The sequence below is a fragment of the Bombus impatiens genome, unplaced genomic scaffold (assembly GCF_000188095.3).
Source record: "Bombus impatiens unplaced genomic scaffold, BIMP_2.2 scf_0478, whole genome shotgun sequence".
In the NCBI taxonomy this organism is placed as follows: Eukaryota; Metazoa; Arthropoda; class Insecta; order Hymenoptera; family Apidae; genus Bombus; species Bombus impatiens.
Genome location: NT_176897.1, coordinates 1,761,166 through 1,775,187, shown reverse-complemented (window position 1 = coordinate 1,775,187; position 14,022 = coordinate 1,761,166). Strand labels below are relative to the sequence as shown.

Below are 14,022 nucleotides of genomic sequence, written 5' to 3'. Positions count from 1 at the left end.
GGACGCGACGTTTCGAACGAACGCGAGAATTATCGATCGTTATCGATCGTTGGCCGCGGGCAGGGATCGCGTCGCCCTTCCTGTTGCACCGTTGCGCCGTTATGCCCGTCCACGGAGATAATAATCGACGCGGCTCCTATTATTCGTATCGTCGCTGGCCGATGCGTTGATTTTATTCTCGCGGCGTGGCCACGATGCTCACCGTCCGAACTCTGGCAACTTTGCTCGTCCGTCACGATCTCCTTTACTTTTTATTTTTCCAGAGGCTGAATGCTGCGTTGGCGAAGCCGCTGCCGAGGCGTGCTGGGAACCTTGTTACTGCGTCCTCCTCCAAGACGAACAGACCCTCACGGCTTACAGAAGCGAGGATATGGCAGTGAGTAGCACACCTTCTCTTTCTTTCCTAATATTCCTTCTATCTTCTTTCGATAGCGAAAAGCCCGTTGCCCAATTCGGCCGGATTAGCCAGCCTCCCTTTCCTTTATCGCGATCCGTAAGAAGCGGCGCACGAACGCATCACGTCATTGGCATTGCTAGTATTCGCAAACCTATCGCCTGCAATAAACTTGTTCGTTCTTAAAAACGTATTTGCTATTCTATTATCTTTTAATTTCATTCTACCGCAAATCGTTCTATCGTTCGATTATTATTCCGTCTATATATTGATTTTGGCAATCGTAGCCTTACTGCATTTCGATTCTATACACAATGTGTATAGAAATACGTTAAGAGATATTCTCGTGCTACCACATAATTACGATATTTGTACGGTAGTTTACAAATTTTTTATTTATCTTTGTGATTTCGATATTCATCCTGTTTCGAGGAGTAAAAATTTGATTAAGTTAATTCAATTAAGTTAATTTTTTAGCAAACAGCGTTGTTTTGAAAGAAAAGAAAAAATCTTACGATTAAAATCACTTCGATGTTAAATCGATGGTTTTTCGATACGTACTAACACGATTTGTACTGCTTTCAAATTTGCTCGAAACTCGAAACACGAAGCTCGATTCGCAGAATCGGTAGCTCGCCTAATTCGCGAATTACGCGTTCGAGCAACGTATCTCTGGCCCGAAGCGAATTGTCGGAATAACGATGGAACGTTGGCGGCCGTAATCCGAAAGTTATACTTACAATTAACATATTTAGGGGGGGGGGGGTAAACAACGCGATGGTCGTTCAGAGTTGTTCGGTATCGACGTTTACTCGCAGAAGTACCGCGCGTTTTATCGCGTTCACGCATGTCAGCGGTATCGGCTTTACGAAGCGAACGATATCCCAAAAGCGGCCGGCGAGTACATATAGCGAGAGACGATAAACAGACGTCGAGAGGCGTCGAGGAATGAAATAGGACGCTTCTTGGAAGATGACGACTTGTGTGGCCGAGCAGTCATGGCACAAAATGATCGACACTCCGATAAAACAAACGATTCCCCTTCTCGGGATTCGTCTAAGAGCCGAGAAGATATCGCTGGGCGAACGACGCGACGCGACGCAACGGTAGCGAGTTAATCGGGTCGAAAGTTGTGTATATCCTGCAGTCTGTAGGTGGCCAGGGGATTTAATGAAAATTTAGTATAGGAAAATTGTGCGCGTATCGGTCTCTACCGTGTTTCTCCCTTGTTCTGTATCGTGCGCTACGGAAGGATGCCGAGTTGCGTTTGATCGTACGCTTGGAATGGCAAAGGGATGGCCAGCTTCTAATTCGATCAGCAAGTTTATACACAGCCTGACGTTTGCACAGCCAATTACTTTCGAGACTTCTCCGCTAATCTCCACCAAAATTATGGATGGCCTGCAACTGAAAGCGGTTGCCGGCTATTTACAAATCGAAATTCGTACGTCAACGAGCTTTTAAAAATTCCTCGAGGTTCTCGTTTGAAATTTGTCTTTTTCTTTTTATCAAGCCTTGTAACGTTTGCTGGTCAGGAACGTCGAAAGAGAGTGGCGGATATAGTCGACGGTCGCGCACCTTGATCGACTGGGAACGAAAGGAAGGAAAACGATATATCTGCGTATATTCTTGCGAACGCGAGTACGTATTTTTAGACGTCGACGTTTCCGCTTCCGCTCGCGCGCTCCGCAGAACATCTTCGCGTTAAGCGTTCGCCTTATTGCAGCCACCGCGTTGCAAACGCAACGTAGTCCTTCAGGGAGCGAGAAAGAAACCCGATCGAAGTTTCGTTGCGAACTTTTGTCACAAACCGCTCTCTGTTCTGGACGTAGACAAGCGAGCGCTTGCATGGAAGCTTGCTTAAGCCAATAACTTTCTGCCAGAGTTACTTCCACTGTCGTTGCTTTTCTCGCGTTTTCGTGCGTTTTCTTGTAGCTTATTTTCTTTTCTTACCATCTATACTGCAACTTACGAACTCTGAAGTTCCTTCTCCGCTGCACTCAATTGCGCGGTATAACGGTAAACGTCGACTACCTTTCTTCTCCTTCTTGTCCTATCCTTTAGCTTTATCTCAAGGTAAAACAGGAGGCGAAAGAAGCCGCGAAGATAGAGGGAAGATAACACGGAAAAATTCTCAAGCATGTATGAATCTGTTCGTTGGCGTATAATTTCTCGTGGAACGAACGAAGGTGGAAGCCGAGGAACGACGAAGATTTCTCGTTGCGGATCCATTTTGGTCGTTGGCGAGGTCCCCTAAACGTGTCCCGTATCCGTCGATCTCTTTTTCTCCGTCCCTCGAGGTCTTAAAGTACTTATCGCACTGCTTGAAACCACGTTGCCTCCGAGATCGGCTAATTTTTTAAATCAGATAACGAATCTTCTTCGGAGTAATTACTCTTGGCGTGAAGAGTTCCGTGTCCACATTCCTCTCGTTGTTTCACGCGGCAAAATGTTTTTTGGACGTCTCCTTTTATCGAGTAGAATGGGAAAATATTCTAGAAAGGTAGTTACGATGGTAACTAGTACCGTCGATGTTCCAGTGAACGGAAAAAGCGTGTTGTACGGTTGTTAGAAAATATTTAAGCGTGTCGGCGAATCGTTTTGAAAATGCAAAGTTTCCGAGTTCTTTTATTTTCGTTTTAACACCTATTTTTAGCTTTTCTTCCCTTCTTCGTTTCCTCGTTTTCTCGTTTCTTCTTTTCTTCCGCAGGATGTATTCTTATTTAGTTGCGTTGTCGTGTGCCACGATGGTCAGTCAACACGAGTAAAATGTTAAAATTCAGAGCCTTCGTAAATTTATCGACCTTGGTTACTTTTATGAATCACAAGCAACGTATAGCTTCGTATCGTAGACACATCCAGAGGTAATAAAATCTCTTCGAAGCAAAGTCGCTGATCCTATCGGAATTATGCCCGTCCCTAACACCCGGATATAACGTTCTTTCTACTTTATCTACTCGAGGCTTCCCTCCGATATGTACAAAAGAGTAACCGTTAAGGTAAGGAAAGGATTTGGAGAGAACAAAAAGTTAAACTTTATTTACATGTTAATTAAATTTAGCTTTACACGTGGGTTACTCTCCGAAGGGCTAGTAGACACTCACTCGCCCACTGTTTTTCTTTCTAGTCGCTCTTTTGTCTCGACGGAGACCTGGGTCGTCTTGCGACGCTCGCATACACTCTAAGGAAGGGATGCGCGTGTCTGCTCGCTCTGCGCTCCCTCACTCTCACACGTACGATACAAATGTACTATCTATTTAACAGTAACGTCGTACGTAACTCGTACGTAATACCGTGAGGATGCCCGCCGTTTTCCACGCTCGGTAAACATCCACGCCTGTATCAAATACACTTTTCACTCTGACGTGGTCGACGTTTTTCCCTTTGCCTTCGTCGGTGTCTGACTTTCTCGGTCGATTCTTCGAACGTCTCGCGTTTTTTGGCAACTGTTCGCCCCCTACGATCGAGCCCTTGTTATTACTAAATCAAAACCGACGTCGAGACTCTCTTTCGCCTTGTCCCAGCTCACGTCCTTTTCTCCTTCCGTGTAATCACATTCGCGGGGTTCAGGAACACGAGACCCTTCGTTATCCGATGCTGAACTCGCCCTCAAGGAATAGGGTTAACGGCGCGTACTTTCGTACGTGTGCAGACGCATGTGTGTTCTTTTCTCCTCTTTCTGCTGTCTGGATCCCTGAAACGGTTCCTCGCATGTCGTACCGAATAGAATTTAGTCAGCAAGTAGAGAAAGCCTGTGCACGATCAGCCTAGTACCGTTGTGCTTTACGAACACGGTCGTTCGATGTTCTATGAATTAGATTTCATCGAAACCGAAGATTCTTAGATCTTTGTAATAGTTGCGAGTTAATGGTCTCGCTTGTTCTTAATTGTATCGTTACTATGCTTTATGAATTTCTCAGCGGATGTCATTCCTGTAACTGGTATTTATCTCATGTGGGAGATCTCTTCGGTTTAGCAATTTCGCGTAATCCTTGGACGGTATAGTTACAGCTTTGTTGGGAATTTTTCTAGGTTTCACGATGTAAACGATCTTACCGCAATGTTTTTTGGATAGCTTAAAGTTATTACAAAATTTGCCTTACTCCTGAACAGAAAAATGTCATTTATCGTTTTGCGCTGAATATTTCGCGTATGTTTCTTCTTTGGGAAACGTTTACGCTGTGTTGCTATCGGACGAAGTAGGTTCCTTTTTATTGCATTTTTATGAAATAAGCGATCTTTCGCTCGATCAGGACGAAGATGAGAAAGTTTTAAACGAACGCTTACTTGTTTCCTGACCACGTGACCATCGTACCACGCGTCATAGTAATTGCACGATTTAATTACAACTTACGATTCTCAGCAAACACGTCGATTAAAATCCTTGATTAACCGTATCTTCGATGCATAAAATTCAATCGAGAAATCAATAGGAATAACGAATACGATACGAATATATAATGAGAGTCCTCTTTGATGCAAGTTTTACAGGTTTCCAATAAACAGTAAACCGTAAACCGGGCATTATCTGCATTTTGTATCGTATTTCTTCTTCTGTACGTTATCTCCATTTCTCGAAAGTATCTGCTATTTTATCGTTGTTCGGCGAATGGTGTAGGAAGTTTCTCTTCCGCGTGTTAAGGTGTTAACGATAATGATCGGCGAACTGGGATGGGTTGGCGCAGGTAAAAGCAAACAATGCGCAATGGAAAGACTTCGATATTGGATTCGAAGCGCGAGAATACTGTGGGGTTTCTTAGTAATTCCTAGGGATTTTACTTTTGTTGTTGCCTCGTGTTACGAAGTCTGATAAGGTTACAGGTAGGGGATTGTCTTGCCTCTGTCTATTAGTAGCGGATTTCTCGATGCCGGATCAAAGATCAAAGATCTCTGGTGCTCTTACTCGTATGCGATCAGCCGAGGAAATGCTAGTAGAAAATGCACGCAAATAGAACATACGTACCCGAACTACGGAATATACCCGATTAGCACGTATGGATTATAAGGATTTGAAAAGAATGGACGAAACAAGAGGATCGATGGAGCGATTCGTAGAATTTTTACAATTTTTCGTTCTAATTCGTACGTCTAATTTTTGTTTAAACGCGATTTTTGTATAATTTCTACTAATTATCATCGTCGATATTCGTTATAATTTCTTGAAACGTTTCAAGTATATCGAACGTATATAGAACTTATATCGCGTGGCGAATAAACGATCGTAACGGTATTATTAAGTAAATTATACTCGATCCGTCTAAAAAATAACGAGACTATATTTATAGAAGCTTCTCTCCAGTTGGATAAATAAATATACGAAGTCAGGCCCGTAACGACTGCACGTAACGCGAAAAATTATCCGCACGTACGAACGAATTAAACTCTTTCCACGTTGAAACCGAGAAATCGCCGAAAATATCTCACGAACAATTCCAGAGGCGCTAAAACGTGCTACGATATCGAGGACACAGGCGCGTCGCGATATTTCTTCTCGCATCCAGCGAGAATCCGCGCGTGCCTCTCCTTTCCGGGTCTGAATTCTTTGAATTTGACGCGTTCATGTTCATACTCGTCACGTACAAGACAAACGGCACGCGAGTAAAAAATGCAACCTTCTCCATTCGAATCGTTCCCCAGGGGTGAACGAATGGGTCTCTGTATTAAATCGTATCCCCCGTCCTCCGAGTTTCCTCCCTCCTTTTCTTCCTTCCTTCCTTCCTTCCTTCCTTCCTTCCTTCCTTCTTTTCCTGTCTGGCTTTGCGAACGTGTCCCTTTCAAGACGTGAGGGGAATACGACTGGTGTGATTAAATCTCGCTATCTCGTTCTCCCTCCCTCGCAGTTTGCTCCTTATCTGTCTTTGTCCGAGTGCCTTTGATTCAGCGACTCTCTCCCTTCCTCCCTCTCTCTTTTCCCTCGATGTCTTGCGTACGAGGATGCGAGTGCCCGGTTCTACGCTTTACCGTTTGGTTAAGGAAGTATCGTTGAATCTTTGACGGGCAATTTAACTTCTGAAAAGATTGCTTCGAATCGAACGAAGCTGTATGTACCGACCACTCTGGATAACGAGCGAATCGTGTCTTTGCAACTTTATCTCTCTCCTGCTCTCCTGTTATTTGTTTTCATTTCTTGTTTGCTGGGGCAGGTCTGTAAGCTACAATTATACTTACGGTATAGGTAGGCCTTCGCGACGCCAAAAATTCCCTTAAAAAAAAAAAAAAAAAGAGAGAGACAATTTCACTAATTGCAAGTACGCGGTAGTTCAAAGAGGAGACAGATATATTCGCACTAGCGTTTCGAGTTTTCACTAGCAGTCTGAACGAGCTTTATGCAGTTTGCTTTCTATTTAATCAACCTGACCAACCTGGGGACTTTTTATTCCGCTTATCGTACGAGAACGTAACGACTACTGAAAACGAGACGACTCGGGTCGAGCCGGAGGATTCGAAATTCGAAATTCGACCGAATTGGCCTATGTAGCTCGTCCGTCTTAACCAAGGGGCTGAAAGTGCCTGTTCGTCTGCGTCCCTGTCGACCCTTATCCCGGACAGTCGTCAGTCGATATTCCCTTTTTTGGAAGGTGAGGACGAGTCTTGCGATGTTCGAGAGCGTAGGGCGTGCACACACGCGCGAGAATCCCTTCTTTTTCGTCTCTCGCCTCTTCTTGTTAGTCTCTTTCGCGGTGACTCAGGGTGCTAGAGATAGGACCTATCCTTCTTTCGGTTGATCGTAAAGGGAATCCAACGTGAATTCGGAGGAAGCCGGTTTCAGTCAGAGGATAAATCGGCTTCACCTTTTCGCCAACCTTTCGACCCCTTTTGCGGGTTACTTCGCGGATTCGAGAATCTTCTTCGACTCTCTGCGAAGGCAAACGTTCGCAAACTCGATTTTCCCTCGATACCCTTTTTTTTTTTACCTTTTTTTTTGGACTCGTGTGTTTTTCAAATTTCAAGAAAAATAGAGATTGCAAACAAAACGCGAATTGAAGCGTATCCCTGTGAATATTGCCAAATTTCTCCGACATCGACTTCTCTGTTTGTCCAGGTGAAAGAAACTATCGGTGGAATTGCTAGCCAGCGCCCGATATACATTCGGCAACCCTTGGTAGAATTGTTTCTTCGCGGAACTTAATGGCCAAACTCGCTGACGATCGTGAAAGTTTGAAAGATCGTGGCGTTCCACGGAGCTCGAAAGACGAGGGTTTGAGTTGCATAGAGAGATAGTTGAGGCAGAAGGGTGCATTTATATGGGGTTAGGTTGGACGATCGACGACGCGGGAGGGTAAAATAAACAGGCGGCGCGTTATCGAGTCAATGAAACGGCGCGAGACTTCATCGTCCTCTTTCATAAGTTTTTCCTTTCATTTTACTCTCCTACGAAAGAAAGCAGATGTTCGCGAAATGGAAATATTCCTCTGCGGTGTATCAGTCGGCCAGCGTCGTAGTTTTCGCGCGAGCTGATTATTCGAAGGCTTGTTCGTCGATACTTTAGCACGTTGCATTTACGCAGATTCGAGATTGAAAATACATTAGACGCTTTTCGTTCCTTTCTCTATCGTTTCGAAGGTACGTGTCGCGCAATAGCTACGCGCGTTCAAGGAACGGCCAAATTATTTTTACGTTGGTCGTTCTCCTGAATTATTGGCGTGGCAAAGTGATTCCGATGAATCCGCGGCATTGACAAAGGACGAAAGAAGGAGCCTTCTTTCTCTCCCTTTTTCTGAAAGAACGTCTCGTCTCGTGGATCGTGGATCGCGAAGAAAGCGCTTCTTTTAACCGAACTAATTTCGGATTTCAGTAAATGCCCAGCGGCGAACGAACCTCTTGACCCCAAGAGTTCGTTCATTCGTTTATTCGACGACGACGACGTAAGTCGAAGATGACGGAGAGAAAGATAATGACGAAGAAGGGGAAAGATAGAAGAATAGGTTGGACAAAGTTATAACAACGTGAAATTGAAATTCATTGTTCGTTCGGAGACATTCAACGCGTTGCTTGACCTTTCAACCGAAACGTCCTCCTTTTTGCCCCGTTATTAAGGACACGAACAGTCCGCGGACAAATGCGGCGATTACCACGGCCCGTAATTGAAGGAAACGAGTACATTTAACGACGTCGTATTTTAAGGTGCTGGAAATGTAGCAATTGTCGCTTTCGAGCGACGGTTCTTTAGCAATGGAAATCGGAGGATTTATCGATCGTTAACGCACCGCCAGCGTAAGGTTTCTCTAGATACCTCGGGCCGTTCTTTCTTCGCGGCGCGATCGTGTACCTACCTGTGGAAGAACGATCTCTTTTCACCGCAGAGTGCCGAAATAGCGTCGGATTAGGTGTACTTTAACATCGTTCGAAGCTTTATATAACAAGGATAATTACAGCACTAGGTTAAATGAAAAAAAAATTAGGTCTTCTTTGATTCTCGATATTCTCGGTCAATGGATGACCGAGGAAGTTTGGGAAGGTAATCGACGAGCACGTCTATCGATTCCCCGGGTGGAGTCGGAATTTGTGCTGGTCGAGAGTCGCATAGCCGAGATTCCCCATCGAAGTTACACCTTTATCGTATAATCCGATACAATGGCAACGTTATTGGCTTCGTTGGAGGGACGACACGAGCTAGAAATTCACCAGTTGCTCCGGCTCCCTGAGCAGCTCTTCGAGTAGTGCCTCGTTAGAGATTCGTGCTTTGCTTCTCTCGTCTCCACTCCTAATCGTCAGCCCGTATCGCTCTCGAAACCTCTCTTTTCGATGAACTTAACCGCGGTGCGCTCGGCTACTTGCTGTAAACGCGCAAAGCAGCTCTACTGGAAATTTTCACTTTGTCCACGCGCGCTACGTCGTCAAACGAGTACCTATGGTTCAGACTCGACCATCTCCTTACTAGTTTCCGTGATAGACGTTTATCTTATTCGCCACCTAAGAAATAAACTTTCTCTCGTATTCCCGAAGCAGTGAATTCTTTAAACTTCCACGATATGCTTTAACGATAAACTTTATATACCGTATAAGACGATTGACACGTAAAAAATACTTTTATCAGGATAAGTTTTTCATCTGGTTCGAGAAATTTGCATCTTTATTTCGCGATCCACCGGTATATTTATATCGAGCGTTCGTAAGATTCTTCTGCTTCTGTACGCCTTCGGCAACATCTTGAAACAAACGCAGAAGTCGAGAACCCCGTACGGTATTACTCGTATCGATTCGAGGCATATACGTTCGTATAGCCTGCAATTTCGTCGAGCGTCCCTTCGTGCTTCGTCCTTTTTTTCTTTCTCCTTTCTCTTTCTTTTTTTTTATGAAAAAAGCATTTTGTAGATTACGTCGAACCGATACGAGTTACGTCTGTGTCGGCCTTTGATATCGCGTAACGAGATTGCAGATTTCCACGTAGGTAAACTGTCGCGTAAAAGTCGTCGAAGACGTCGACGCGTTCGTTATTACGGATACGTACAGAATCTAAAGCTAGACTCGTAGGATTAGATCGAAGTGACTCGAATCGTTTTAGATTTTCGTTTCGACGTCTTAAAGAACTATTTCGTTATTTAGTTTAGAATATAAGATCCTGCGAGTGATTTTGGTGGTGTAAATAACAGTTTTAATCGTAGATGATACGATGATATATATATATATATGTATGTATATGAAAGAACGTGACATCATTCTATCGATATTTTAAATACACGAATGGATTCGCGTTATTATGTGAAGCGTTTGCTTCATCCTCGAGACATCTTTAACTTTCTCTTTAGTTTAACGAAACTGCACTGAATCGGCAGTCATTATACGCTGTTTGCCACAGTATCGATCACAGAAGAGCGCGAAACGAAGCTCCGAAGAGTGTCTGGTTTCATCGACGTCGAGTTCACACGTTCGAACGAAACGGTTCACGCTCGAACGGGGCAGCCATAAAGGAATAAGGAATATTCGCGCATGTGGAAAAGGCGGCGTGTACGTGTTTCGTTATCACGGACAGACTCGCGGCACGTGAATCGATTGCAGCGTTACTGACGGATCGATTATCGACGGAAGATCGTAACGCGTACTCAGTACGGACGTAATCGGATCGGTCGAATCGGAACGGGTCGATCGCGTGGATCGAATTAGGTAGCCACGGTGCTGCTCACGGACAGACGCGTGCACAAAGATCGAACCGAGACGAGCGGGAGGGATCGAACGGAAAGCAAATCGTATCGCGAGAAGAGAGTCGACGATCGACGATCCTGTACCGACCGAGTCCGAGATCGCGAGCGTCCCGATCGCCACAGCGTTCGAAGAAGATCCAGTTTGTTTCCGACGGCGGTTGGCAGTTTCTCGATCCTTTTTTCGTTTTATATGGAACGCTTCTGCGTTCTCGAAGTACGCGTATCGTCGATACGTTTACGAAGAAAAATAAGAGTATAAATAGAAGTAGAAAGTATAAATATCTCTTTCGAAAATCTATTAAAGATCGGTCTTTATGCGAACGCGAGGAACGGTTTATTCGATCACGGTAGAAATAGGGCGATAACGGGAAGAAAGTTGAGAAGCGCTGGCCCAAGTCGTTAACGTAACGCGCGTAACGTATAAAATATCCTCCGTTGGTTTTCTCGTTCGTTCGAATCGCGTAATCGCGTTGGCGGAGCAAAATGTTAAACCAGACTCGGTCTCGACGCGTTATACGTACCGAGTTTCAGAAGGGAACCTCTTTAAACGCGTGGTTAAACCGCTTCCTGGCGCTCGTTGCCGGGTATCGATTCCAGAGTCGTGGCGTGCGTCGCGTCTCGACGTTCCGTCTTTCCTCGGGAACGGTCGAGTTGTCAATCGCGATTTAAAACGAGCACGAAACGCACCGGGATACCTCGAATTACGACCATAGCGATATCTTAATTTGGGCCTCGACTCGGAACGTTGATTATCCCCGTCGACGGCCGATTAATTACGTTCCGCTTCCTTCCCACGTGACCACGCGTACAGCGTACTTGTCCGTCGTATAAAAGAATATCTGCAGCGGAAAAGCTAAACTCGGACAGGAAAAGCGGAACGATGATCCGTTCGGACATCTTCGTGCGACGTAGGCTGAACTTTTTATATTCGTAGAACGGGGCGTCGATGCGGAGTCGTCGATGGGGGTATATCCTCGAGACTTTCTCCCCAGCTTTGTAACGAAGGAAAGGCTAAGCATCTGTGTAACGCTCGAGACGAAATCGATCGATTTAACGTTTCAAACGGACAAAAATATTCGGCGAATAAATATTCCGATCGTAATTTACGTACGATTTCGGGATACTAAATTGCACGTTTTGCATACATAGGATAACGTACGATGATAAGAGAAAGTAGCTTTTATCGTTCATCGATCCGACGTACGAGGTAGTTGTAAAAAATTCTTCAAACGATGATACTCGCATTGTTATCGATACTATGTTTACGTTTCTATATATGTACACGCGTACACACGTACGAATACACAAGCGTACACACGTACAAATACACACGCGTACACACGTACAAATACACACGCGTACACACGTACAAATACACACGCATAAGTTTCAATCCATAAATTTAAAACAAAAGATCCGCGTCTCGTGCTTGATATTTTATTCTATCGTATCGTACGCGTCGAACAAGCTGCGTATTTTTAAATACGCAAAACTGACAATATTCGGGAATCGCGCGTATCGGTTTAGCGATGAAATTTAGCGTCGAATCCGGAAGGATTCCCGAATCAGTCTGCATCTGTCGACGAAATTAAACAAGCGCAATTAGTAACTAATTTGTCTGTTTCCTTGGACGCAGCTGTTCGCCGGGACCGCCTGTATGTTCAAGTCTCGCAACAAGGTTTGTTCTCTATCAGTGTGCCTTCGAACGTTGTGTTTGTCCCTCTGATATGCTTCCGTTCCGTGATATCGTGTCTCGTTTTGCTTTATCCCTGTGTGTTTGCATAATTTGCACATTTGCTCGTCGTGTTTTTCACACCGGAGCCTTTTATAAATTTAGAATAGTCGAACGTCGGACGTGACAAGAGAGCGGAACAGCTGAGATGGTTTTAATTTCGCGTTACTTCGATAACCGAAAAGGCAAAGATAATAATTTGAAAAGCATACGGAATTCGACTATATCGCAGAGGCAATAATATCTTGACGGGATCGATTCGTTTGAAAATCGTTATATCGTACTGGAACGCAAGGCGCGTAAAACTTGGATAACACCTTAAACTCGCGTTCTCTTAATTTTTCGTTGCTAAAAATTGAATTCGCGGCGCAAAGGTTCGTGACTAATTGTTTTCTCGAGCCAGGATGACGCGTCGTCTTTTCCGTTCGTTTCTTTCGTTGTCCGTCGAAGGACGTCGTTACTACGAATTTACCGAAACGACTGGCTACGCCTCTGCTCCCTTTGACTTCCTTCGAGTCTCTTCGAGTCCCCGCGTTCCCACCTAACGCAATTTTGTCCGCTACGATCCTCGTCGTTCTTCGCGGTGTTCTGGAAACTGCTGCCGACGCGGGTCGCGTCGTTGCCCGCGAAGTTCGTCGTTGGAATGTTATTCGCTTGCCGCGCACGTAGTTCGCACAGGCAGCCGTATCGCCAGGCAGCCGTATCGCCAGTCTCTGTTCGATTCGCGATACGGCAATGGCAGAGGTGCGATTTTCTCGACGATAGAGACGTTCGTGGAATTAGCGTGGAGCGCCGTTGCTCGGATGGAGCGCGGCTCGCGGAAAACGGGGTCACGTATTCCCTGCCAGGCCGGCGATCGAACGTCGTGGAAGAAGAATGCGAGTACCGATTGGCGGGATGGGGGATCGTTATACGCCAATGCCCAAAACCAATACTGGATTCGTGTAATTGGACGCGTTCGTTCGCGTCTGCCTGGTAATTACAGTTAACGCGATACGACTGCGACCGCATTCACGGCTTGTTCGACCGCGATCGATCGCGGACGCGTGCTCCTCCTTCCTTAACCGTCTTGTTGTCGGAATGTTCGGTGAAAGGTTAGAAGCAGCTATACTTTCTAAGACCAGCGAAACGGTAGGAGGTTTTCGTATCGTAGGAACAGGGATTTCGCGCGATACTCGGATCGCGGATTATCGCGCAAACTCGGCAATTATCGCGAAATCCTTCAGCTCGCGGTAATATTTTCGAAGAAACTTGGCGTTCTAAAAACGCGAATCGCCAAACTTCGATCCTCGCATCAACGAAATATTATTCGTTCGAGCCGTTCCTGCGAAGACCGCAAAACCGTGTCCGTGACTGACGCGCCTATCGCTGCCACAGCGTTTCGCCCAAAGCCAAGCGGTCCGATCGTCGCAAAACGTTCGTTTCGTGGAACGCGTGTGCGGCGAGAAATTCGTTAGGGGATGATAATTGGCAAATAATGGCGTACAACGTGGGCAGCGAGGCGCGCCAAACAAATGGAAATTAATAATTTCCCATCTTCGACCTCTGTTTTCGATCGATTCGTTCGTTCGTTTCCACCTCTGTTTCGAACGAGAAACGAATCGTGTCGAGAGAGAGAAAGAGAGAGAAGCGAGAGACGATCTGTGGATTTCACGCGCCGCACACCGCGTTCAACGAGCTCTAATTAGTGACGTCAGCGTGTCGTGTCAGGTCAATCTACGGTATTTTAAGACAAACTGGACACGGTGCAGTCG

At 45.4% G+C, this 14,022-nt stretch overlaps 1 protein-coding gene across 13 annotated transcripts in view; it reads left to right on the top strand.

Moving 5' to 3' along the window:
• Nucleotides 1-14,022, top strand: part of LOC100743674 (probable Ras GTPase-activating protein) — a 261,958-nt gene that overhangs the window by 99,506 nt on the left and 148,430 nt on the right. For 9 of the 13 annotated variants that reach the window (XM_024368772.2, XM_024368777.2, XM_033321620.1 and 6 more), the window contains 2 exons: nt 264-376; nt 12,173-12,214. In XM_024368772.2, the coding sequence (XP_024224540.1) occupies nt 264-376; nt 12,173-12,214 (155 nt within the window). The remainder of the gene's footprint in view (nt 1-263; nt 377-12,172; nt 12,215-14,022) is intronic. The other 4 variants (XM_024368778.2, XM_033321618.1, XM_024368774.2 and 1 more) reach the window with 1 other exon arrangement.